The sequence below is a fragment of the Micromesistius poutassou genome, assembly GCF_964030765.1.
Source record: "Micromesistius poutassou genome assembly, chromosome: 2".
Classification (NCBI taxonomy): Eukaryota; Metazoa; Chordata; class Actinopteri; order Gadiformes; family Gadidae; genus Micromesistius; species Micromesistius poutassou.
In genome coordinates, this window is record NC_140272.1 from 421,620 (window position 1) to 449,410 (window position 27,791).

The 27,791-nt window shown below is 51.1% G+C and overlaps 1 protein-coding gene across 1 annotated transcript; it reads right to left on the reverse strand.

Moving 5' to 3' along the window:
- Positions 1-772: 772 nt before the first annotated feature.
- Positions 773-22,976, reverse strand: LOC311339041 (sodium-coupled neutral amino acid transporter 3-like; the record flags this gene model as incomplete). The annotated part of the gene is made up of 17 exons (XM_084464400.1): positions 773-877; positions 2,060-2,163; positions 2,492-2,636; positions 3,301-3,425; positions 5,168-5,268; positions 5,693-5,772; positions 7,210-7,344; positions 7,873-7,931; positions 9,694-9,776; positions 12,427-12,508; positions 12,972-13,064; positions 13,419-13,492; positions 19,574-19,689; positions 20,540-20,624; positions 21,498-21,669; positions 21,754-21,761; positions 22,849-22,976. The coding sequence occupies 17 exons, from the start codon at positions 22,974-22,976 to the stop codon at positions 773-775; spliced, it is 1,695 nt and encodes a 564-aa protein (XP_084320526.1).
- Positions 22,977-27,791: the final 4,815 nt, after the last annotated feature.

The following is a 27,791-nucleotide window of genomic DNA, read 5'->3' on the forward strand; positions in this document are numbered from 1 at the left end:
TCGCTCTGTCGCTCTAGCTCTCTCTCTCTCTCTCTCTCTCTCTCTCTCTCTCTCTCTCTCTATCTCTTTCTCTCTTTCTCTCTCGCTCTCTCGCTAGCTCTCTCTCTTGCCCTTTCTCTCTCTCACTCACCCTCTCACCCTCTCACTCACTCTCGCGCTCTCACTCTGTTGCAATTTTCACCTTTTAAATGCACATAAAAAAACGATGCTGTTACTTGAATAACTTCTCATAGTTATTCTGAGATGATATAATAAATACAAAAAAGTTGATTATAAAATAATGTCTTCTGCTGTCACTGGAGACAGCATACATGGAGGTGAACATCATATTTAATGTCATATATGATTCCTATATTTTGCAGATAATAGTTCATAGTAGGAACGGCGGTAGCATGTAATGGCAGCTGCAGGTCGCCATGACAACCACGGAGCACAGTGGGTCAGGGACATAACGACATCTTTATCCACTTCTAATACATAGACATGTAGAAATATACATGATCTCACTGGACTGAACCTCCAAACATCAACAGCTACCTGTAAGCTCTTGGCCCATACAGGAAGAAATTCAACCCATTTCCCAAGAAGAAGAATTTGCCACCACAACAAGGTCAGTGATTGGCTGGAGGACAGACCGCACCGGGCTCTGTTGCCCCAGGGCCAGAGCTTAGCCTGGAAAACAATACGCATCAAATAGGATCTGAGAACGAAAATGGCCAAAACACAAGACAGAACTACGTTGATATGAACCCTGGTGGGAGGAGGGCGGCCCCTAGTGGCCGCTGCCGGCGCTGCTGCTCCCGGACGTCCAGTCGATGATGATGAAGCTCAGACTCATTATCATAAACAGGAAGCCAATCCCAGCGAAGATGGCCGCCTAGGAGACACAGACAGATTAACGTTTACATTCAGGGCATTTAGCAGACGCTTCTATCCAAAATTACTTACAAGAAGTACATTTGTCAGAAGAAAGAGAAACAATATATCGCTGTCGGTACAGTAAGGATGTTCATAGAAACAAGTGCCAAGCACTAACATACAATAAGTGCGTACATTAAGTGCTGTAATTATACATACAACATACAATAAGTGCGTACATTAAGTGCCAGGATGTACAACATACAATAAGTGCATAAGAGGGGTGTGTATGAGTGATGGTAAGGGGGCCAGTCAGTGATTCAGAGAGCCTAGCAGACAGATATCAGGACCCATTGACACATTCGCAATCAAAGGAGGAGGATCAGTAAAGAATGACCCATTTGAGTTCAGCTCTCACGACCTGCATCCTGCATCCAAGCCTCCATTACACTTCTGCAACAAATTGCCATCTGCGATACGCCGTCGGCCTCTTGCCCCTACCATGTGCTGACCGAACTGATTCTGAGCACGGAACAAACAGTCGTTCATGACTTTTAAAGATCCTTATAATCGGAATATTACGGTACTAGTGAACAGCGAGTGTTTACGGTACTAGTGAACAGCCAGTGTGACGGTACTAGTGAACAGCCAGTGTGACCGTACTAGTAAACAGCCAGTGTGACCGTACTAGTGAACAGCCAGTGTGACCGTACTAGTGAACAGCCAGTGTGACGGTACTAGTGAACAGCCAGTGTGACGGTACTAGTGAACAGCCGGTGTGACGGTACTAGTGAACAGCCGGTGTGACGGTACTAGTGAACAGCCAGTGTGACGGTACTAGTGAACAGCCAGTGTGACGGTACTAGTGAACAGCCGGTGTGACTGTACTAGTGAACAGCCGGTGTGACGGTACTAGTGAACAGCCGGTGTGACGGTACTAGTGAACAGCCAGTGTGACGGTACTAGTGAACAGCCAGTGTGACGGTACTAGTGAACAGCCGGTGTGACTGTACTAGTGAACAGCCAGTGTGACGGTACTAGTGAACAGCCGGTGTGACTGTACTAGTGAACAGCCGGTGTGACGGTACTAGTGAACAGCCAGTGTGACGGTACTAGTGAACAGCCGGTGTGACGGTACTAGTGAACAGCCGGTGTGACTGTACTAGTGAACAGCCGGTGTGAGGGGTCCCCTCGGGCTCACCATGATCTTGGGGGGCGACCTCAGCGGCTCCTCTTCGTTAGGAACGATCCTCAGGTAGAAGACCGCAGGGAAGATGAAGATGAGGCACGGGGCGGACGTGGCTCCTGGTCCGGGCCAGAGAGCAGAAGGAAGCAAACACATGTCAGCAGGTCCCCGACTAATGAAACACATCCTCCCTGGGTGTGGCTGTGGGTCCAATCCCTCCTCCCCCGGGTCTGAATCCCTTATGGGCCTCGAAGCCACGTAGAAAGAGGATGTTATCTTTAATAGTGTTGTTAAATGAACCTTTAGCGGCTTAGCCAAACTGTCTTGAAAGGTGTGACCGCCTCTCCCACATTGCACTCGCTGGTCTCACTGAGGCTGACCACACCCCAGAACAGTCAGTCAGTGTTCTGTGACCTTTTGCTCCCTCAGAAGTGTCTCCAGACCTACCGATGACGCCGAAGATGCCCAGGATGTTGGGGGCGAAGATGACCAGCAGGTTGATGAGGCTGAGGAGGACCACGGCGATGGCCACGTGCCGCGGCCAGTTGAAGGTCTTGTTGGGGAAGAGCATCTGCTGAATGGCCCTCCGGACCTGAGACAGCAGGGGGGAGACGTGCTGAGGGTCACCAGGGGAGACAGGGCTGACCTGAGCTCCAGTCTCTGACTTGTTTCATCTCAGAAGGGTGATTGTCATTAATGCCTCCTTGTGATACTTTGTTTTGCCTTCTTCTCGAATAATCCTAAAATCCAAAAATGTGCTCGGAAATTGGTCTCCAATATAAGAGAGAAGGGACAAACTAGTCATATATCACACAACAATTTATACTCAGGGGAAGATATCACAATATACATGAGTATTAATCTGAGTATATATCAACATTGCTTGAGTGCAATAGTAAATTGCATTTTGTGTGTTGGTAGTGCAGCAGGTGACCCTTGACCTCCCGCCCCCCTGCGGTGTGAGTTGGTAGTGACCCTTGACCTCTCGCCCCCCTGTGGTGTGTGTTGGTAGTGACCCTTGACACCCCACCCCCCCCCCCACTGCGGTGTGTGTTGGTAGTGACCCTTGACACCCCACCCCCCCCCCCCACTGCGGTGTGTGTTGGTAGTGACCCTTGACCCCCCCCCCCCCCCCCCCCACTGCGGTGTGTGTTGGCGGTGACCCTTGACCCCCCCCCCCCCCCCCCACTGCGGTGTGTGTTGGCGGTGACCCTTGACCCCCCCCTGTGTTGGCGGTGCAGCAGAAGGCGACTCACAGGAAACAGCACGATGGGGACGGTGAGCGTGACGGCGACCAGCACGGCCACGCGGACACACAGGATGAGCGTGTCGTACGGGTCGATGCGGCTGTAGGTGTGCAGCAGCTCGGCCTCAACCTCCCCTGCAGGAGGACACACACACACATACACAAACACGCACACGCATGTGAACGCGTGCACAACATACGCACACACACAGGAGCCTCGGGCCCCGTTTCCCGAAAGCATCGTTAAGTGGTTTGTTAAGTTCGTCGTACGAGCATCGTACATTTTTCACACCGTTTCCCGAAAGCATTGTTGCGTAACGAACGTCGTGAAAACCCTCGTAGCCAACGAGGGCTCCCGGGGCACTCGTAGAGCACTAAGAGCATCGTTACTACGGCCTCGGTGGAGCCACCCGCTGGACATTCCGTGGTGTTGGATGTGTTTTATTAAAACACATCCAATAGTAACGATGCTCTTAGCGCTCTACGAGTGCCCCTGGAGCCCTCGTTAGCTACGAGGGTTTTCATGACGTTTGTTACGCAACAGTGCTTTCAGGAAACGGTGTGAAACGTGGTATTGGATGTGTGTTATTAAAACACATCCAATACCACGGAATGTCCAGCTGGCACAATTTCGCAATACCCCAAAAACAGTGGTTACCGCCGATATATTACTCATAGACTACTGTTAGATTTAAACAGCAAATACATGTTAGAAGTCAACAAAATATAATTTATTGCAGCAATTTAAAATTCGCCACGTCACAAGGCACCCTATCACAAGGCATATAATAAAATCTAATGATTCCATTGCTCGTGTGGGAGGTCGCTTGCGAGCTGCACTTGCTGTCTCCCTCTGATTTTAATTCAACCATCGTGGTTAAAATGACCTCATATTGATCAATGACAGAAGACTGTAGGCTACATGAATCATGCTGAGACCAGCGGGTGTCGGAGAATTTCTGCAGGCGTTTTTGTTGCGATTGTTTGCCATAAAGCACTGTAGGCGCGTCGGTGAGGCTGTGATGAAGTTAACTATTTATTGGACCGTGTCTAGACAGTTACAACCATCCCTGACCTTTGAGTTGAGAGCGTGGTTTCTGCAGTGAACGTAGACTGCTTCGGGAAACTGTGCTGCGATGTGTGCCTTTCCCGCTTACATTGCCCGCACCATCATACCCCATATTAGTTTTTTTCGTAGGCTACTCTGCTGTTGGCCTTCATGGGGAGATATTTTTTTGCTGCCACAAAATATAGTTTCATCAAACAACATTGCTGGGTCTCCCCCTCCTACAGAGCCCATTTCAGCACCGTGTCAGAAGACAGTTACAAGCCTACAAACGTCGTAAGAGCAGTGCACGCATGTTCATGTTAAGAAGAGTTTCGGGAAACGCTTGGAAAAAATTTACGAAGCATCGAAAGATCCTTCATGAGAATGATCGTACGAGCGTGGATCCATCGTTATCGGTAAACTAGGCCCTGGAGTCCAGGAAATTCTTTGTTTTCTAACGCCCGCCTCTAGTTAGTACAAACTGAATGTAGGATAACATATCGGCCTACATGAGGTGTTCTTATCAAATTATCAGCTCAACTACATCTTGCACTTCATGACACAGTGTTGTGAGGGATGTGGCCACTGGAGGGTGCTGCAGCATCACTGCTACACCTCCTCCAGCTCTTTCTCAGGGTAACCCCAGTAACACAATCAAAGACTTATTTAGGATTTGCATACTAGAGAGACCACGAGGGAGACAGAGAGAGAGAGAGAGAGAGAGAGAGAGAGAGAGAGAGAGAGAGAGAGAGAGAGAGAGAGAGAGAGAGAGAGAGAGAGAGAGAGACAGAGACAGAGAGAGAGCGTGAGAGAGAGAATCAACCCTCACCATAGAAGGTCAGGTAACCAAACAGAGCAGCTAGGAAGTACATGGTGTACATGACAGCGATGGAGATGTTGGACACATGCTGCATCCTCTTCTTAGTCGGGCTGAAATCAGAAAGATGCCATAAAACATAAAACATAAACACAAAACATAAACACAAAACACAAGCCATCAACTGAGGACTCATGAAGCTAAACAGCCATGAATTACCTTCTGTTGCTATAGGGCTGTCTCTCCGAAACGCACACAGACACGCACGCACACACACACACACACACACACACACACAAATACTCCTGCACGCAAACGCGCACACACACACACACACACACACACACACACACACACACACACACACACCCTTTAGTCCACTGTGTGCAGTGAGGGGCTCAGAGTCAGGAGATGATGAGGGTGAGCATGCTCCATGACAAGCAGCCGATCATTCGGTCGTAACGTCAAACAACAGAAAACAGTGCATGTGACCGGCCAGGCGGAGTGGTGCATCTTGGGAAGGGGTGCAGGACGTACTTGCGCAGCTCAGTGTAGATGGGCAGCACCTCAGGGTGGCACACGAAGGCAAAGGCCAGGATGGGGATGGTGTAGGCCGTCTGGAAGGGAACCCAACAGTCACATGGAGCCAGCTGGCCTAGCGCCCCTACCGCTGGCCTAGAGCTCCTACTGCTAGCCTAGCGCCCCTACCGCTGGCCTAGCGCCCCTACCGCTAGCCTAGTGCTCCTACTGCTAGCCTAGAGCTCCTACCGCTAGCCTAGAGCTCCTACCGCTAGCATAGAGCTCCTACCGCTGGCCTAGCGCTCCTACCGCTAGCATAGAGCTCCTACCGCTGGCCTAGCGCTCCTACCGCTAGCCTAGCGCTCCTACTGCTAGTCTAGCGCTCCTACCTCTAGCCTAGCTCTCCTACTGCTAGTCTAGCGCTCCTACCTCTAGCCTAGCTCTCCTACTGCTAGCCTAGAGCTCCTACCGCTGGCCTAGCGCTCCTACCGCTGGCCTAGCGCTCCTACTGCTAGCCTAGCTCTCCTACCGCTGGCCTAGCGCTCCTACTGCTAGCCTAGCGCTCCTACTGCTAGCCTAGAGCTCCTACCGCTAGCCTAGAGCTCCTACCGCTAGCATAGAGCTCCTACTGCTAGTCTAGCGCTCCTACCGCTAGCCTAGCGCTCCTACTGCTAGTCTAGCGCTCCTACCTCTAGCCTAGCTCTCCTACTGCTAGTCTAGCGCTCCTACCTCTAGCCTAGCTCTCCTACTGCTAGCCTAGAGCTCCTACCGCTGGCCTAGCGCTCCTACCGCTGGCCTAGAGCTCCTACTGCTAGCCTAGCGCCCCTACCGCTGGCCTAGCGCCCCTACCGCTAGCCTAGTGCTCCTACTGCTAGCCTAGAGCTCCTACCGCTAGCCTAGAGCTCCTACCGCTAGCATAGAGCTCCTACCGCTGGCCTAGCGCTCCTACCGCTAGCATAGAGCTCCTACCGCTGGCCTAGCGCTCCTACCGCTAGCCTAGCGCTCCTACTGCTAGTCTAGCGCTCCTACCTCTAGCCTAGCTCTCCTACTGCTAGTCTAGCGCTCCTACCTCTAGCCTAGCTCTCCTACTGCTAGCCTAGAGCTCCTACCGCTGGCCTAGCGCTCCTACCGCTGGCCTAGCGCTCCTACTGCTAGCCTAGCTCTCCTACCGCTGGCCTAGCGCTCCTACTGCTAGCCTAGCGCTCCTACTGCTAGCCTAGCGCTCCTACTCCCTCTCCGTCTCAGGTGGTCTGTTGGGTGTGACGCTGGGCGGCCCGCGGGGCGTGCAGGGCGGAGGTGAGGAGGATGCATGCATGTGAAGGCTTTGGTCAGGCTCAGGGTCAGGGTCAGGCTCAGGGTCAGGGCTAGGGTCAGGGTCAGGGTCAGGGCTAGGGTCAGGGTCAGGGCCAGGGTTAGGGTCAGGGTAAGGTCAGGGTCAGGGTCAGGGTCAGGGTCAGGGTCAGGGTCAGGGTTAGGGTCAGGGTAAGGTCAGGGTCAGGTCAGGGTTACGGTCAGGTCAGGTCAGGGTCGGCTACCTGGGAGTTGAGGTTGACCAGTTTGGGGACGCAGGCGGGGTTGTCCGGGCCAGTGGCGTTGCCCATGGCGATGAGGGTGGTGTTGAGAGTAAAGTCCACAAATGGACAGGGGATGTTGAACTTCTTATAGATGACCTGCAGGGAGATAGAGGGAGAGAGGGGGGAGAGAGAAAGAGAGAGAGACAGAGAGAGACAGAGAGAGACAGAGAGAGAGAGAGACACAGAGAAAGAGAAAGAGACAGAGAGAGAGAGAGAGAGAGAGAGAGAGAGATGGAGAGAGAGCACAGTTCTGTGAGGATTACAGCTCCCACCAGCAGAACGAGGTCAGGGAACACAGAGAGAGGCGGTCTGTGGCTGCAGGGTGAGAACACTCGCCCACGGAGCGAGAGCGAGAGAGGGGGCTGACTACTAAGAGCTCAGTGGAGTCATCTGAGGAGAGACACCCTGGGGTGTCTCTCCTCTGTGTATCTCCTCCGACCTTGACCCTTGAAGGTCAGGGTTAGGGTTAGGGTCAGACTTAGGGTCAGGGTTAGAGTCAGGGTTGGGGTTAGTTTTAGGGTCAGGGTCAGGGTTATGGTCAGGGTCAGGGTTAGGGTCAGGGTTAGGGTTAGGGTCAGGGTTAGGGTCAGTGTCAGGGTAAGTTTGGGGTTGGTGCTAACTTACTGCGATGAGGAAGAACACCATGCAGCACAGGGAGAAGCCACTCGTGTAACCAAGGTACCCTTTAAAGAACACACACACACACACACACACAGCCTCATTAGTAAAGCAACCATCTGGCCGCTTGGAGATGAAAGCTGCCCGCTCCGTGTGATCTGCTGTGTTTTCACGTCAGTGTGCTCCACGTGGGAGCAGACAATCAGCCATCACAGTGCAGACAGACGGCTGGAGATAACGAGGTATTGATGAAGCGATCGACAAGGTTCAAATGGATCAGACAATCAACATGGTGCGGGCATTAATAACTCTGTTGAATACTGCGGGGAGAGGAAGGAGAGGAAGAGGATGGAGGAGGAGGAGGGGAAGAGGAGGAGAGGATGGAGGAGAGGAGGGAGGAGGAGGAGGAGAGGAGGGAGGGGTGGAGGAGGAGAGGAGGATGGAGGAGGAGGAGAAGAAAATAATGATGGAGGAGGAGGAGGGGGAGGAGAAGAAGAGGATGGAGGAGGAGGAGAAGGAGAAGAAGAGGTTGGAGGAGGAGGAGGAGGAGGAGGAGGAGGGGGAGGATGAGAACTCATGAGCGGCCAGGCCATCCCTTCCTGCTGAACGTTCCCACAGCGAGTGGAGCGGAGTGTTCTCTGAGCCCTGTGAGGCTGATCTGATCTGATGGTCACTGGAGCTCGTTACTGTTCACCACTGATTGGTTTTGCTCTGCCTATTATCCGTGCAAGCAGAGACAGAAGAGGAGGACAGACACTCTGTTCCAGCCATGACCCAGCAATAGTGACTCTCTCTCCCTCTCCCTCACTCCCTCTCGCTCTCTCTGTCTTCCTTTCTCTCTCTCTCTCTCTCTCTCTCTCTCTCTCTCTCTCTCTCTCTCTCTCTCTCTCCCTCTCCCTACCTCAGGTGTTCTGAGCGATTGCATAACGATGCTGCTTTCACAGCTTAGACGAATCCACTGATGTGTCTCCCAGGCTGTATCAGAAAGATGAGACTGTCCAAAGGAAAGACACTCTCAGCATGATGTGTGCATCTTACCTCTACAGCTCTGACTTGTATACATGTGTAGAGATGTCTTTAGATGTTTTTATTGAGAGAGCTGGTATAGTACAAGATGTATCCCAGATGGTCCACAAAGATATAATACTGGAAATGGAAACATTTCCTGCCCAGGCCACTAAGGGCCCTGAAGAAACGATAGACTTTGAGCATTGATAGTATATATTAGACTGGGTAGCCCCGCCCATTCTGCCGGCGATTTGAGTTGGCCCTGCAGAAGGGTCTGGAGAAGAGCAATACATTTCTTTCTAGTTTCGATACGTTTTTGCGGGAGCCAATCACCAAGCTGGCTTTTCCCCCTGGCTCGCTATTGGCTGGTTTAACACAATGACGACAGGGAAGCGACGGCAAGCAGCCAATTGCATACAGAGTCAGTTTAACTCCGCCCGTTGATCACGCCTCTTGGGCTGAAGAAAATGACAGCAGCTTCCCCAGACCAACGTACAATCTACGATTGAGCTTGGTCTGGCAATAGCCAGGCTAAGTTTATATAGTATAAGGATCATTTAGGTTTAAAGCAGAATGGTTCGGGCTAGCTGAACTGTGTAGAATTGCTATCCCAAGACAAATCGTCTGATTTATAAATTATACACTGATTTATAAATAATTAAATAATTCAAACGCTTGGACAGCTTACCAAGGCCAACAATTTATTCAGTTTGGCTGAACGTGACTCGTTTTCCTACATTAGCAGATCAATGTAATGGACTCATCTTTTCAACAGAGCAGAATGCGGACAGACTGATCGGACTGCATCAACATACTTACCTAACTGTTTCATCAGAGCCAGGGGCAGAATCACTAAAATGGACACGATGATCACAAGATAGTTTCCATTCATGTACCATTCCCTAGAACAGAGGAAGGAGAGGCAGAGAGACAAAGGAGGCATATTGATGAGGACACAGGGTTAGACTTCATCAGTCAATACCCAAACAGATCTGAAGTGCACCTTCACTCTGTTACGCATTGTCAGCCAAGAAAACTGCATCGATAACTTACAAAGCAAGAAAACCAGAAGCAAATACAGAAGTCACTGGGGCTATTTTGCACCCCTGCATGTCTGATGCACTCTTTCCAATATCCACTGAACACACACATTTATAATGGCATCCAACAAGAGCGACATGTTTCATGGAATCCCAAAGTAAACACATTCAACCATGGGCAGAAAATTAATTACTCAGAGGCACATATTGATTCCATTGATCCCACCCAGCATGCACTGCGCAACAAGGTCAGGAAAAATAGCCTTCTTTGGCCCAGCAGAGAGGAGTATCATTGCACTGTTTGAGGCGGCAAAACACCTTCCATGCATTGAGACGGCTTTTGCATTTCTTCGAACATCAAAGTCTAACCAACATGTAGACCTCGTAATACAACAAACAGAGACAGACACAGGATCTTGGAAAACTATGGGCGGCTGACTCACACAGACTACTCAACACACAAACTGCACTGGTGTCCAATGGAGAAAGAGGTCATCCGCTTTGATGTAAAGGCAGAGCGCTGTGAGAGGCTCCGCCTCCGGCACAACACCGCCTGTCACTTCCAATAACAGGAGGGTTCCAAGGTTCAACATTCAACACTTTATTTGTCCCAAGGGGAATTTATCCAGGACTTAAAGGCTGCCACATAAGAGTAAAGAGACTGATCATCATAGTGCAGTAACAGACACGTTTGCCACTAGCTCGTAGTGGTAGCCACTAAAGTACACATGTGGAAACACTTCTGCTGCCATAATATACTACTTATACTACTACTATCATTTATTATCTTTGTTTATACTACTATACTATACAACACTACACTGCTTTGTACATTGTACAGGGACCCATGGCGTTGTGTTAACCCTTCAGATCAGAGCATCTGTGATGTCGCCCCCTGTCAAGTGTCATGTGACAAGCTCGTAGCAGGTTTGATTACTGTCAGTCAAACCAATACACTATATTGGAAAAGTGTGAGTAGGTGTGATAAAGATGAGCCCGTTGATCCTGGTCTTTAAGGCACCAGGAACAGCTGGTGATATCCTACCATTGTACCCTGTCTTCTATCCCTAGTAGAGCAGGCTTCTAATCAGCCTTTCTCTCTGGGGCCGTGCTGCCCTCTCTCTGCCTAGGGGTCAATCTCCCAGCTGTCCTTCTCTGTCAACACACAACAGGAGAGCCATGACCACCATCTGGCACAGCATGTACAACCCTATGAAGACCTGCCATCTTAACACCTCCACAACCCTATAGGACCATCTTACTGCCTCCACAACCCTATGAAGACCACCTCACTACCTCCACAACCCTATGAAGACCACCTCACTACCTCCACATGAAGACCACCTCACTACCTCCACATGAAGACCACCTCACTACCTCCACATGAAGACCACCTCACTACCTCCACATGAAGACCACCTCACTACATCCACATGAAGACCACCTCACTACCTCCACATGAAGACCACCTCACTACATCCACATGAAGACCACCTCACTACCTCCACATGAAGACCACCTCACTACATCCACATGAAGACCACCTCACTACCTCCACATGAAGACCACCTCACTACCTCCACATGAAGACCACCTCACTACCTCCACATGAAGACCACCTCACTACCTCCACATGAAGACCACCTCACTACCTCCACAACCCTATGAAGACCACCTCACTACCTCCACATGAAGACCACCTCACTACCTCCACATGAAGACCACCTCACTACCTCCACATGAAGACCACCTCACTACCTCCACATGAAGACCACCTCACTACCTCCACATGAAGACCACCTCACTACCTCCACAACTCTATGAAGACCACCTCACTACCTCCACAACCCTATGAAGACCACCTCACTACCTCCACATGAAGACCACCTCACTACCTCCACATGAAGACCACCTCACTACCTTCACATGAAGATCACCTCACTACCTTCACATGAAGATCATCTCACTACCTCCACAGGATGCAGACAGGAGAGGGAGCAGACAGACAGAAGAGGGTGCAGACAGACAGGAAAGGGTAGAGGTTTCAGACAGACAGGAGAGGGTACAGAAAGACAGGAGAGGGTGCAGACAGGCAGGAGAGGGTAGAGGTTTCAGACAGACAAAAGAGGGTGCAGACAGACAGGAGAGGGTACAGACAGGAGAGGGTGCAGACAGACAGGAGAGGGTACAGACAGGAGTGGGTGCAGACAGACAGGAGAGGGTGCAGACAGACAGGAGAGGGTACAGACAGGAGAGGGTGCAGACAGACAGGAGAGGGTAAAGACAGGAGAGGGTGCAGACAGACAGAAGAGGGTGCAGACAGACTGGAGAGGGTAAAGACAGGAGAGGGTGCAGACAGACAAGAGAGGTTGCAGACAGACAGGAGAGGGTGCAGACAGACAAGAGAGGTTGCAGACAGACAGGAGAGGGTGCAGACAGACTGGAGAGGGTAAAGACAGGAGAGGGTGCAGACAGACAGGAGAGGGTGCAGACAGACAGGAGGACCACTCACCCCTCAGGCTTGTCCAGCTTCAGGAAGGCCTGGATGACCAGAGGGAACTCGTACTTGACGATGTACAGATAACTGGACATGGCTGCAGAACAGACACAGCCATTAGTTATGGTGATACGAACCGTTTAAAAACCGCCAATGTACTAAGAGATAACATAACATCCATAATCAGGTAACATTATAAAATGTGTTGTTCTTTTGTTGTCACATGAACACAGTTTATGGGCTAAAAGAAGCTTTAACTCCTAATAACAAACCTGTATTAACGGTGAAAGTGGAAGATGAAATCAGACTATAAATAAATAAGGTCTTTAGAATCATGTCTAAAGTCTGAACAAGCTCAAATCTGGGTGAACAGGATGTCTCACTTTTTTTCCATTTCGACCAATCATTTTGCTGGAGGCGGGGATCTGTAGGTGTAGGTGACCTGTAGGTGTAGGTGATGTAGGTGTAGATGTGTAGATCCTAGATTAAGTACAAGGGTTAGGGAGGGTGGGGGTGGGTGGGGAGGGGACAGAATTGTGTGTTTGAGTTTTGTTCTTCACCTCCAATGTTCTGCAGTGTGATCGCTATGCCTGCTGCCATCTTCCCCGGCGTCCCGAAGGCTCTGTAGCCCAGCTGCTCGTAGGCGCGGATACCTGTGGCATAGGAACCCGGGAACAGAACCGGCCCTCCGTCAGATAGGCACAAAGGGTTGGGAGGAAAATCACATCTCTCCAAAGGATAACATGGTTCTTCATGGCTACGCTCTCGCCACCAAGATATCTGTCACAAAGCCTTCCTTGCGGCAACATCAAAGCCTTCGAGGGTCACCATTTTGCTCAAGGGCCCTTCAGAAATAAATTGAGGCTTTTGGTCATTTTACCTTTGCAGTAGTACAGTTACTAATGGTTTGATGTGAAGTGAAAGTGACATGCGATACGTTCTGCCCGTCTTGCTGTTTGGCCTCCTGACAAGTGAGGTGTATCTTTGCATCACGTGGGGACACTCACCTACGATCCCCGACAGCTTGAGCAGCAGATGGATGGAGTAGGAGGACAGGACTGCCACCACTGTGAGGAGGATTCTGCAGAAAGTATTACAGCAATATTATTAAACAAAAACAAATGACGGTAAAATGTATTTCTTTCCATCTATTCAAAACATCAGTCGCCATGAAACTGTAAAGTGGCTTCACGCTGAAACCATATATCTACGTGCTATAGCTGCAGCCTTGGCCTGTACATTAAACATTATTTATTTATCCATTATAGATGGTTAATTGTTTCCACAGCTGCAGTATAGAGTGCCTTCTCCCGGGGGTCCCCGTGGCTCTAAGCCTGGGCCCCCACTGGGCCAGGCTGTTGTGTCAGCCCATCTGCTGTCCAAGCTGGAGGTACAGCCTCACGCACGGCCCGCTGTAACCAACGAGGTGCATGAGGCTTGAGGTAGGCCCTCGTTCACGGCCCGCTGTAACGAGCACGGTGCAGGAAGCGTCCTCCTGTCAGACTGAACCAGGGGCCGCACCACATCCGCCCGCTGGGAGAATAGTATCACCACTGAAATGCTAAACCTGATCTCAATCGTATCCTTTCAGAACCACTTTTCCTGGCTTTCACGATCGTCTAGCTCTATGTATGCCACGGCTCGGAGGGTTGAGAGTTAGGATGCCAGGTGAGCAGTGGGAGGCGAGTTGTAACGGAAACGTTCCACAGAGAGAGACCGACTCCCTCTGTTCCTCTGGCTCCAGCCTCTGGGACCAAAACACTGCAATTTGTTCTGTTCATTCAAACAAAGATTTGTATTTGTATCCTGGCTCGGCCAATTATTTACTCCCTCTCTATCTTGTTTTCTCTCAGCATCCTCCCTCTCTTTCTCTCTTGACAACCTCTTTCTTCTTTCTCCCTCTCTCTCGTTCTCTCTCTCTCTATGTGTCAGTGGAGGCCGGTCGCCCGGTCTTTCACCTCCACTCCACCCCCTGGCCTGTTTCCAGTGCCCTGGTGCCCGGTTGCTGTCGAGAGCTGCGAGGGCTAACTTGTGGGCTGATGGTTCAGCGGGTCGTCAAGCAGTGGGAGGACAGATCTGCTGACGGTCAGACAGATTGACACTCAGGTCTTGCTGTGTTTGCGACCCTTCGCCTCCCTTCCCCCTCCTCTACCCCGCTGCTCCATCCAGCAGCCCTTTGAAGACCTGCAGACCCTTTCCACGGCCTCTATATCCCTCATTTAAACATTACAAAAGGCTCTCTGATACATTCATTAGATACACAATAACAGTTCATGTTGCCTCCAGATGAATCCTATCCTGGTTATTCTTCACCATCAACAACACCTCTCATTGTTCTCCATAAACCTAGAAGATGCTAGACAGGACAGGACAGACAGGACAGGAAAGGAAAGACAGGACAGGAGAGACAGGACAGGAGAGACAGGACAGGACAGGATAATCCAGTCAAAAACCATTCAGATGATGTGGCAATGAGTGGATGATTGGATGATGATGATGATGAGAGAGAACACATTTCTGGTTAGAGTCCGTCTGAGAGCTCTCTCAAGCACTCAGGCAGACAGAAAGTGATGGCAAGAATGTCCCCCCGTCGCCGTGGTGACCGAGGGCCTCTAGGGTTCAACCATGCAGAGGGTTAGATGCTGAGTGGGGAGGGGCTTAGGGTTAGATGCTGAGTGGGGAGGGGCTTAGGGTTAGAGGCTGAGTGGGGAGGGGCTTAGGGTTAGAGGCTGAGTGGGGAGGGGCTTAAGGTTAGAGGCTGAGTGGGGAGGGGCTTAGGGTTAGAGGCTGAGTGGGGAGGGGCTTAAGGTTAGAGGCTGAGTGGGGAGGGGCTTAAGGTTAGAGGCTGAGTGGGGAGGGGCTTAGGGTTAGAGGCTGAGTGGGGAGGGGCTTAAGGTTAGAGGCTGAGTGGGGAGGGGCTTAAGGTTAGAGGCTGAGTGGGGAGGGGCTTAGGGTTAGAGGCTGAGTGGGGAGGGGCTTAAGGTTAGAGGCTGAGTGGGGAGGGGCTTAAGGTTAGAGGCTGAGTGGGGAGGGGCTTAAGGTTAGAGGCTGAGTGGGGAGGGGCTTAGGGTTAGAGGCTGAGTGGGGAGGGGCTTAAGGTTAGAGGCTGAGTGGGGAGGGGCTTAAGGTTAGAGGCTGAGTGGGGAGGGGCTTAAGGTTAGAGGCTGAGTGGGGAGGGGCTTAAGGTTAGAGGCTGAGTGGGTTAGGGTTAGAGGCTGAGTGGGTTAAGGTTAGAGGCTGAGTGGGTTAGAGGCTGAGTGGGTTAGGGTTAGAGGCTGAGTGGGTTAGGGTTAGAGGCTGAGTGGGTTAGGGTTAGAGGCTGAGTGGGTTAGGGTTAGAGGCTGAGTGGGTTAGGGTTAGAGGCTGAGTGGGTTAGGGTTAGAGGCTGAGTGGGTTAGGGTTAGAGGCTGAGTGGGGAGGGGTTAGAGGCTGAGTGGGTTAGAGGCTGAGTGGGTTAGAGGCTGAGTGGGTTAGGGTTAGAGGCTGAGTGGGGAGGGGTTAGAGGCTGAGTGGGTTAGAGGCTGAGTGGGTTAGGGTTAGAGGCTGAGTGGGTTAGGGTTAGAGGCTGAGTGGGTTAGGGTTAGAGGCTGAGTGGGTTAGGGTTAGAGGCTGAGTGGGTTAGGGTTAGAGGCTGAGTGGGTTAGGGTTAGAGGCTGAGTGGGTTAGAGGCTGAGTGGGTTAGGGTTAGAGGCTGAGTGGGTTAGGGTTAGAGGCTGAGTGGGTTAGGGTTAGAGGCTGAGTGGGTTAGGGTTAGAGGCTGAGTGGGTTAGGGTTAGAGGCTGAGTGGGTTAGGGTTAGAGGCTGAGTGGGTTAGAGGCTGAGTGGGTTAGGGTTAGAGGCTGAGTGGGGAGGGGTTAGAGGCTGAGTGGGTTAGAGGCTGAGTGGGTTAGAGGCTGAGTGGGTTAGAGGCTGAGTGGGGAGGGGTTAGAGGCTGAGTGGGTTAGAGGCTGAGTGGGTTAGGGTTAGAGGCTGAGTGGGTTAGGGTTAGAGGCTGAGTGGGTTAGGGTTAGAGGCTGAGTGGGTTAGGGTTAGAGGCTGAGTGGGTTAGAGGCTGAGTGGGTTAGGGTTAGAGGCTGAGTGGGTTAGGGTTAGAGGCTGAGTGGGTTAGGGTTAGAGGCTGAGTGGGTTAGAGGCTGAGTGGGTTAGGGTTAGAGGCTGAGTGGGTTAGGGTTAGAGGCTGAGTGGGTTAGGGTTAGAGGCTGAGTGGGTTAGAGGCTGAGTGGGTTAGGGTTAGAGGCTGAGTGGGTTAGGGTTAGAGGCTGAGTGGGTTAGGGTTAGAGGCTGAGTGGGTTAGAGGCTGAGTGGGTTAGAGGCTGAGTGGGTTAGAGGCTGAGTGGGTTAGGGTTAGAGGCTGAGTGGGTTAGGGTTAGAGGCTGAGTGGGTTAGGGTTAGAGGCTGAGTGGGTTAGGGTTAGAGGCTGAGTGGGTTAGGGTTAGAGGCTGAGTGGGTTAGGGTTAGAGGCTGAGTGGGTTAGGGTTAGAGGCTGAGTGGGTTAGGGTTAGAGGCTGAGTGGGTTAGAGGCTGAGTGGGTTAGGGTTAGAGGCTGAGTGGGTTAGGGTTAGAGGCTGAGTGGGGAGGGGTTAGAGGCTGAGTGGGTTAGAGGCTGAGTGGGTTAGGGTTAGAGGCTGAGTGGGTTAGGGTTAGAGGCTGAGTGGGTTAGGGTTAGAGGCTGAGTGGGGAGGGGTTAGAGGCTGAGTGGGTTAGAGGCTGAGTGGGTTAGAGGCTGAGTGGGTTAGGGTTAGAGGCTGAGTGGGGAGGGGTTAGAGGCTGAGTGGGTTAGAGGCTGAGTGGGTTAGGGTTAGAGGCTGAGTGGGTTAGGGTTAGAGGCTGAGTGGGTTAGGGTTAGAGGCTGAGTGGGGAGGGGTTAGAGGCTGAGTGGGTTAGAGGCTGAGTGGGTTAGAGGCTGAGTGGGTTAGGGTTAGAGGCTGAGTGGGGAGGGGTTAGAGGCTGAGTGGGTTAGGGTTAGAGGCTGAGTGGGTTAGAGGCTGAGTGGGTTAGGGTTAGAGGCTGAGTGGGTTAGAGGCTGAGTGGGTTAGGGTTAGAGGCTGAGTGGGGAGGGGTTAGAGGCTGAGTGGGTTAGGGTTAGAGGCTGAGTGGGTTAGGGTTAGAGGCTGAGTGGGTTAGAGGCTGAGTGGGTTAGAGGCTGAGTGGGTTAGGGTTAGAGGCTGAGTGGGGAGGGGTTAGAGGCTGAGTGGGTTAGGGTTAGAGGCTGAGTGGGTTAGAGGCTGAGTGGGTTAGGGTTAGAGGCTGAGTGGGGAGGGGTTAGAGGCTGAGTGGGTTAGGGTTAGAGGCTGAGTGGGTTAGGGTTAGAGGCTGAGTGGGTTAGAGGCTGAGTGGGTTAGAGGCTGAGTGGGTTAGGGTTAGAGGCTGAGTGGGTTAGGGTTAGAGGCTGAGTGGGTTAGGGTTAGAGGCTGAGTGGGTTAGGGTTAGAGGCTGAGTGGGTTAGAGGCTGAGTGGGTTAGGGTTAGAGGCTGAGTGGGTTAGGGTTAGAGGCTGAGTGGGGAGGGGTTAGAGGCTGAGTGGGTTAGAGGCTGAGTGGGTTAGAGGCTGAGTGGGTTAGGGTTAGAGGCTGAGTGGGGAGGGGTTAGAGGCTGAGTGGGTTAGAGGCTGAGTGGGTTAGGGTTAGAGGCTGAGTGGGGAGGGGTTAGAGGCTGAGTGGGTTAGGGTTAGAGGCTGAGTGGGTTAGGGTTAGAGGCTGAGTGGGTTAGAGGCTGAGTGGGTTAGGGTTAGAGGCTGAGTGGGTTAGGGTTAGAGGCTGAGTGGGTTAGGGTTAGAGGCTGAGTGGGTTAGGGTTAGAGGCTGAGTGGGTTAGGGTTAGAGGCTGAGTGGGTTAGGGTTAGAGGCTGAGTGGGTTAGGGTTAGAGGCTGAGTGGGTTAGGGTTAGAGGCTGAGTGGGTTAGGGTTAGAGGCTGAGTGGGTTAGAGGCTGAGTGGGTTAGGGTTAGAGGCTGAGTGGGTTAGGGTTAGAGGCTGAGTGGGTTAGGGTTAGAGGCTGAGTGGGTTAGGGTTAGAGGCTGAGTGGGTTGGAGGAGAAGCTCATCCCTGGGAGAGGTGCCTGATAACACTCTGGTCTCTGGTCACAACACCCACTAATACATCAACGAGTAGTCCAGAGAACGAATGATACACATGGAGACGCATTCAAAACCAGTCTGCATACATCTTGAGTCAGTTAGTCCTCTCAGAAGAGGAAGCTTTCCTTTCACCTGGACACTTGGAAGGCAAATGCTGCTTCTGCTACCCTGAGCCATCTTTAATAGACCATATAACTAGACCATGCACTCAACTTAATAGGCTGCTGAACAATCAACATAAATAACTGTTTGGTCAGAACTCAATCCTTTTGAATGATTTAACCAGTAGGTATAATTGGATCTTCAAACTGTTGGTCTCCCCTGAATTGATTTATGCAGTTTGAACCAAACTAGGCAATGTTCAGCGAGCTGCAGACCCACATCCCTGAAGAAAGCTCCCCCATTTTTAGCACCAGCTCTAAACTTGCAACCTAACACTGAGGGGCCAAGGTGTTGGAAAGTGTGTGAGAAGACGTGTTGATATCTGCTATCTGCTGAGATTACCTTGTGAGCGTGAGCATGCTCAGAGTCTCGAGGGACGGAGAAAATGGAAGACCATTTTCCGCTTTGATTATTCATTTCATTTTAATTCATTTCTCATCCACTATAAACGTATATCTTACTAACTGAAATGGTTTTGACCAGAATAATAACGGTGGCTTGTTTGTGGAAATTCTTTCATTCGGTCACAGATCAAGAGTCTGTTGAAAAAAATGACACTGAATTCTGAATAATAATAATAATGATAATAACCTTGAGATTAGTTTTATTATTGTTGTGATCATAACTTACTACTATAGCTCCTGTGTTGTAGCTTAGACAATTGTGTGCTATCCTCCACTTCATCTGAAGACTGTGTTATCAACACAGTCTGGTGTCGTCGCCTTTAACAAGGCAGAGCTATTTCTGTGTGTGGAAAACCTCTTAAGGAATGATCTTGTGAGTCACCGCAGAGCGAATGAGTCTGAACGTCTGTGAGGCCCTGAATGAGTGATCATTAGGAGTCCATAATCCCACGTCGTCACACGTCAGACGCCATTCATCCATCACTTCCTGCTCCGCCCAGTCCTCCCATCGCTCTACACTCACAGGAAGAGTACCACTCCGGTGTTGGCCATGGCGTAGGCCAGGCCCAGGATGCCGCTCCCCATGATGGCGTTGCCCAGGTTGAACACCGACATCCCGAAGGACGTCTTCCCCTCGAACTGGCAGATCAACGACAAGAAAAGATATAAGATATCATTGATTCCTCTTATATAAGATACTAGTAAGATACTAGTAAGATACTAGAGTAAGATAATAGTTAGATACAAGTAAGATACTAGTAAGATACTGGAGTAAGATACTAGTAAGATACAAGTAAGATACTAGAGTAAGATACTAGTAAGATACTAGTAAGATACTAGTAAGATACTAGAGTAAGATAATAGTTAGATACTAGTAAGATACAAGTAAGATACTAGAGTAAGATACTAGTAAGATACTAGTAAGATACTAGTAAGATACTAGAGTAAGATAATAGTTAGATACTAGTAAGATACAAGTAAGATACTAGAGTAAGATACTAGTAAGATAGTAGAGTAAGATACTAGTAAGATATTAGTAAGATACTAGTAAGATTCTAGTAAGATACTAGTAAGATACTAGAGTAAGATACTAGTAAGATACTAGAGTAAGATACTAGTAAGATAGTAGAGTAAGATACTAGTAAGATATTAGTAAGATACTAGTAAGATTCTAGTAAGATACTAGTAAGATACTAGAGTAAGATACTAGTAAGATACTAGTAATATACTAGTAAGATACTAGTAAGATACTAGTAAGATACTAGTAAGATTCTAGTAAGATACTAGTAAGATACTAGAGTAAGATACTAGTAAGATACTAGTAAGATACTAGTAAGATTATAGTAAGATACTAGTAAGATACTAGAGTAAGATACTAGTAAGATAGTAGAGTAAGATTCTAGTAAGATACTAGTAAGATACTAGAGTAAGATTCTAGTAAGATACCAGTAAGGTACTGGTAACCCAGTGGGTTACTCAGGTTACTCACGTCTGTGAAGCGCGGGTTCTTCTTGTCATCCATGGCTGAGAGGAACTCCTGGCTCTCGGCGCGCTGGGCTTCTGTGTCCTCGGGTCTGGGGGGATGACACAGGTGTGAAGACCGCGGTCACAATCCATGGTGAAGAGAAGCTCAAGGCTGGGTAATGTTCTAGTTCTCCTCATCGCTGACCTTCAGCAGAGCAGCTCTGCTGCTGACGCAGTACCACTAAATAAACAGCAGAAGTAGGAACTCTGCTTATACTATCTCTGTTACGTACCGGGCATTAGGGGTACTACCAGGTACAGCTACAGAGGACTGTTACGTACCGGGCATTAGGGGTACTACCAGGTACAGCTACAGAGGACTGGTACGTACCGGGCATTAGGGGTACTACCAGGTACAGCTTCCCTACAGAGGACTGGTACGTACCGGGCGTTAGGGGTACTACCAGGTACAGCTACAGAGGACTGGTACGTACCGGGCATTAGGGGTACTACCAGGTACAGCTACAGAGGACTGGTACGTACCGGGCATTAAGGGTACAACACCCTCAGTGAGAGGGGGAGAGAGAGAGCCAACACCCTCAGGGAGAGGGGGAGAGAGAGAGCCAACACCCTCAGGGAGAGGGGGAGAGAGAGAGCCAACACCCTCAGGGAGAGGGGGAGAGAGAGAGCCAACACCCTCAGGGAGAGGGGGATTGACACAGCGTGTAACACCGTCGATGTACTGAATCAGGGAAGACATGTGACAGGCACCAGTAGGTAGCGAGAAGCTGCAGGAGACACAGCGATCCAGGCTTTAGCCGGCAGTGAATGGAATCGTTTTAGCTTAACCGTCGACCTATCAGGGCCAAGGTGACACATGTAGCACTACACACACATGCATAGGAAGGCCTCACATGAAGCCATGCAGTCAGTGTGTAGCTGTGATGTCGTCCAGCCGCTACACTGACTCAGAGTCCACCTACTTGCCAGCGCCCTCCGCAGGCGGTGTTGTGGCCGTGGTGGCGGCGGCGGCGGCGGAGGCAGGAGCGCCGGCCTCGTGGCCCCGTCCGTTGGGGACCGGGTTCTCCTCGGCGGGCACGCCCTCAGCGGGCTTCTCCTCGCTCATCTCCCCGCTCATCTCCCCGGGCGTCTGGGCTGTGGAGGAAGTGGAACAAGCCGGTGAGTGTGCTGCGGTGTCAGTGCTATGATTGGAGAAACACGTCGTTCAGATCAGTGCACCGGCTGCACTGGACGGGATCCACAGAGAGTTGGGAGAATGAGAGCAGGGAGCGAGTAAAAAAGATTGAGCCATGTAATCCCACATGTGGGGAGAAAAACAACAACGATTTAGTCGGCTAAAGCCCCACAGCCTGGAAAAATTTAATGAGATGAAAAAAGCACAATATGATTGATTGATGATTGATGAAACATTAGATCAGTATGTGTTCAGGGACTAAGCTAAGAAAAGATGTCAACTGGAAAACCAAAAACCAAAACCCATTCTTTTACCCTTGTGCGACAAACTAATGTGGCTACATAGCTCTGACATAGCTCTAACATAGCTCTAACATCACTCTAACATAGCTCTAACATCACTCTAACATGGCTCTAACTTGGCTCTAACATGGCTCTAACATGGCTCTAACATGGCTCTGATATAGCTCTATTCATAGCTCTAACATAGCGCTAACATAGCTCTCACGTTCTACAGAGTATATATGCAAATGAGCGCCTTGCAATGTGATGAGAATTCCAAGTGAGCTGAATGAGACCCGATGCACACAAAAGAGAGAGGGGGGAGACCGCATGGACCGCCATCCACCGTAACCATGGGGACAGATGACATGGGCCTCCGTCCACCGTAACCATGGGGACAGATGACATGGGCCTCCGTCCACCGTAACCATGGGGACAGAAGGCATGGGCCTCCGTCCACCGTAACCATGGGGACAGAAGGCATGGGCCACCATCCAGTGGTAGTAGTAGTATAGTAGTTAGGGTTAGTTATGTATTCATAGTATTATAGCAGCAGCAGTAGTAGTAAAGTAGTAGTTGTAATAGCAGTAATGGTAGTATAGCAGTAGTAGTAGCAGTAGTAGTATTAGTAGTAGTAGCAGTGATGGTAGTATAGCAGTAGTAGTAGTAGTAGTAGTAGTAGTAGTAGTAGCAGTATTAGTAGTAGTAGTATTAGTAGTAGTAGCAGTGATGGTTGTATAGTAGCAGCAGTAGTAGTAGTAGTATAAGTAGCAGTAGTAATAGTAGCAGTAGTAGAAGCAGTAGTAGTAGAGTAGTAGCATAAGTATTAGGCTTCCTGTGAACAGCACACAGGCAGACCTGGGTGCTGCCTGTGTGCTTCCTGGCTGCTCCTCACTCTTTGTGAGGAGCAGCCCGGGCCCTTGGTGGGGGTCCGGTGTCCCGAGGCTCCGGGCCACCGGTGCTTTAGGGGCCCCTTTAAGAACCATGTGACATGCATCCTCCTAGATGTTTTCCCCGGACGGTGTGTGGCGCCGCTTGGAGACACTTCATTGGCTATTCTGCCTACACACCAGTGAAGGGGGTTGGGAGAGGGGCCAGGCCGTGAGGAGGCCCCCAACACAAACAGCGGGTCCCCGACGAGGCGATGAAAAGAGCCCAACCAGCCCCGACCAGCTAGGAACCGGTTCTAGCCCATTTTTAGTGCCTCCATTTTTCTGCCGTCAGCTTTTTTCCCCCCTCTTCTATTGAGAAGGTCGGAGCCAGCGGCGTCAGTTAGACTTCCTCTACTACCACTCTGGGCACCACGCGGTGACCCTCCCGCCTCCTCCTCTGCCTCCTCCTCTGCCTCCTCCTCTACCTCCTCCTCTACCTCCTCCTCTACCTCCTCCTCTGCCTCCTCCACTGTCTCCTCCTCTGCCTCCTCCTCTACCTCCTCCTCTGCCTCCTCCTCTACCTCCTCCTCTGCCTCCTCCTCTGCCTCCTCCTCTGCCTCCTCCTCTACCTCCTCCTCTGCCTCCTCCACTGTCTCCTCCTCTGCCTCCTCCTCTGCCTCCTCCTCTGCCTCCTCCTCTACCTCCTCCTCTACCTCCTCCTCTGCCTCCTCCACTGTCTCCTCCTCTACCTCCTCCTCTACCTCCTCCTCTGCCTCCTCCTCTACCTCCTCCTCTGCCTCCTCCTCTACCTCCTCTACCTCCTCCTCTACCTCCTCTACCTCCTCCTCTACCTCCTCCTCTGCCTCCTCCTCTACCTCCTCCTCTACCTCCTCCTCTGCCTCCTCCTCTACCTCCTCTACCTCCTCCTCTACCTCCTCTACCTCCTCCTCTACCTCCTCCTCTACCTCCTCCTCTACCTCCTCCTCTGCCTCCTCTACCTCAGCCTGCCCGTTTCACCCTCGTGTTTGGGGTCAGTTTATCTAGCGCTCCTCTTTAGAGGAGGTGAATAGAGCTCAGTCTATCTACTGCTCCCCTTCGCCCCGCGACATGCTGGTGTGTGTGTGTGTGTGTGTGTGGCCAAGCCGATGTGTGTGAGCACACATACACACATACATGTGTGTATGTGTTTGTGTGTGTGTGTGGCCGTTATAGGTGTGTGTGTGTGTGTGTGTGTGTGTGTGTGTGTGTGTGTGTGTGTGTGTGTGTGTGTGTGTGTGAGAGTGTGCGTGTGCGTGTGAGTGTGTGTGTGTGTGTGTGTGTGAGTGGCCATGCCCCTGTGTGTGTGAGTGTGTGTGTGTGTGTGTGTGTGTGTGTGTGTGTGTGTGTGTGAGTGAGTGTGCGTGTGCGTGTGCGTGTGTGTGTGTGTGTGTGTGTGTGGCCATGCCCCTGTGTGTGTGAGTGTGAGCGTGTGTGTGTGTGTGTGTGTGTGTGAGTGGCCATGCCCCTGTGTGTGTGAGTGTGAGCGTGTGTGTGTGTGAGTGTGAGTGTGAGTGTGAGTGTGAGTGTGTGTGTGTGTGTGTGTGTGTGTGTGTGTGCATGTGTGTGTGTGTGTGTGAGTGTGTGACTGCGCGGGCCCAGGATTCTTGGTGTCCCGCTCCAAGCCGGGCAACGTGGTCGGGCAGCAAAGCCCGACACACAATGGCCCGTGTTGTGTGGTATCCTGGGAACGGGCGCACAACACTGGTGCTATTGTGCCAGGAATCATTATACCGCTCGGGCCCCTTGGCCCGGGGCCCCTGGCGCAGGCCCCTGGCGCAGGCCCCTGGCGCAGGCCCCCGGCCACTCGAGGGGCTGAAAGGTATTTCACTGTGCCGTAATTGAAGGGAAGCCACCTTGGTCCGTGCAGCTGCCAACGTCCTGCACATCATTAGCAGAAGCTCCTCTTGGAAGGGGCTGCTCCGCTAGCGGGTAGCGGCTAACGGCTAACGGCTAACGGCTACATGGTCCATGAAGTCTGACACAGGCTGGGGGGGGGGACAGATCTGAACTATATCTGATTGGCTGCCTGAGCTGAGTCATTCACAGGGAGCAGTGGCGTTTTCAAACAGCACACCTGATTGGCAGGTCAAGGCTCCTCTTGATGAACACAGGTGTAGAATATTACATTTGTAAAAAATATCGATTTCACAGGGAATCTCTGAATGTGATCTCACCCTGACCTCAGACGCCGCCCCCTGGCTGGGCCCTGAAACACCTCAATCTATCCCAGGAGTCACGAGTTGGCCCTGATGAATCTACCAGCGGTCAGAGAGCAGGAACAAGAGGACGGTCGAGGGACATGAAAGGGAGAGGAAGTGATGAGCAGAAGGCTCTGGAGCGGCTCAGAGGATCACACCGCTCTGTTCTCTCAGCCAGGCTGTTTTTCCTCCCCCCCCCCCCCGCCCCCCCGGACCCCCAGCCGTCAGACACCCCCCACCCCCCCCCCCCCCCCCCTCCCAGAGCTGCACTTGCTGGCGCTACACGCCGCTAGGGTCTGACGCAGGCAGCGACGCGGAGAGACGTCATCAGGGGGAGGGGGGAGGGGAGAGGGGGGAGGGGGGAGGGTTGGAAATCAGAACCACAGCTCTTTCATTCACCCACCGTGTGTACGGGATTCTTCCTGAACTTATTCCTGACCCTCTCTTTTTCTCTCTCCCTTTCTCTCCTCTCTCTCCCTCTCTCTCTTCCTCTGCCTCTCTCTCTCTTCTCTCCTCTCCTCTCTCCCTCTCCTCTCTCTCCCTCTGCCTCTCTCTCTCCCTCTCTCTCTTCTCTCTCCCCCTCCCTCTCCTCTTTCTTCCTCTCTCCCAAACTGTATCAGTGCCTCATCGCTGCTGACTCGTCCTCCACATTCCAGTCAAACCTCAGAGTCTGCATTGAGGTTAAGGGGTGAGGGGTGTGTGATCATGACCTGTGACCTGTGACCTGTGACCTGTGACCAGTGACCTCAGAGACTTCATTGAGGTTAAGGGGTGAGGGGTGTGTGATCATGACCTGTGACCTTTGACCTGTGACCTCAGAGTCTTCATTGAGGTTAAGGGGTGAGGGGTGTGTGATCATGACCTGTGACCTGTGACCTGTGACCTGTGACCAGTGACCTCAGAGACTTCATTGAGGTTAAGGGGTGAGGGGTGTGTGATCATGACCTGTGACCTTTGACCTGTGACCTCAGAGTCTTCATTGAGGTTAAGGGGTGAGGGGTGTGTGATCATGACCTGTGACCTGTGACCTGTGACCTGTGACCAGTGACCTCAGAGACTTCATTGAGGTTAAGGGGTGAGGGGTGTGTGATCATGACCTGTGACCTTTGACCTGTGACCTCAGAGTCTTCATTGAGGTTAAGGGGTGAGGGGTGTGTGATCATGACCTGTGACCTGTGACCTGTGACCTGTGACCAGTGACCTCAGAGACTTCATTGAGGTTAAGGGGTGAGGGGTGTGTGATCATGACCTGTGACCTTTGACCTGTGACCTCAGAGTCTTCATTGAGGTTAAGGGCAGTGGTGGTTTTAGGTACGGGCGAAGCGGGCAGCCGCCCGGGGCGGCATTACAGGGGGCGAGCAGACGGAAAAAAAATGATCCGCGCATTTTCTATTATCGATCAAACCCCCCCCCCCCCCCTTAACAACTTTTCGAGGGGGGGGGGCGCACGGAGGGGGTCTCGCCCGGGGCGCTACTGGTCGGCCCCAACAGAAGTCCTACGGCGGACACAAAGTAACGAGTGTCAACTGAATTAATCATTGCTCATCTCAAAGAACTTTTCACATGCTGATTTTGAATACATTTGTATTTAGGTTCAAATTTTATTTTTAGCTCTAAATAAATGATGTCCTCTGGCTCGGGCATGCCTGTGTGGTTTTATTCTACATTACACAGAATAAAAGAACATCTCAGTGTCTTTAGAGGCTGACATGTTACTCCTTACTTCATAGCTCCCTTATTAATACTGGCTTAGTCTAAGTCTTTAAATGAGGCAGGTCATTTAAAAGTAACACTCAAACAAAAAATATGAGGGTATTCGTGTTTGGAAGAACGAAACAAAACCTCATCCAAACAGGATGCCTACAGAGAAGAGAGGGTTTTAACACCAAGCGGAAATACTTTTTGGACCAACTCATCACCTGTCTCTGTGGCAGAACTTTCCGACAGATTAAGAGATTACACATTTCGTCGAATTTCTGCGATGAGCCGCTAAAAGACCGTAGAGCTCTCTCTCTCTGGAGAGGAGGTCCTCTGCTGATAGACCAGAGAGCTCTCTCTCTCTGGAGAGGAGGTCCTCTGCTGATAGACCGTAGAGCTCTCTCTCTCTCCGGAGAGGAGGTCTTCTCCTCTCCTCTTCTCCTCTGTTCCTCAATGCTTCCCTTTCTGTCTCTGTCTCCCTCTCTGTCTCCCTCTCTGTCTCCCTCTCTGTCTCCCTCTCTGTCACTGTCTCCCTCTCTGTCTCCCTCTCTGTCTCATTCAGTCACAAAGCCAGGAGATATCAGCCAGAAGGGTGAAGGGGAGATTACATCCCAATCAAAGATGTGTGTGTGTCAGCGTCTGAGGCCGTCTGACCAGCTGTTGGAGCCACAAAGCACGTCAGAGACTATAGAACGGTTCGGGTTCTGCTATTCGTTTAAATACCCCATCATCTGGAAGGCATTATCTCCCACAGGAAGGCAAGGGTTCATCACACACTGGCCCTAATCTGGATTATACCACACAGAAATGATTACAGTCATTGTTCAATCTCATATTGATGGTAGCCCACATTGAGAGACCACCATGCTGATGGAAAACACCCCAGTAGGAAGAAGACCGACCCCACAATAATACTATGAAGCACCTCAGATAGCACAAAGTGTATACTATATATACTGTACACTACATGTACTAACATGTAGTATACTATAAA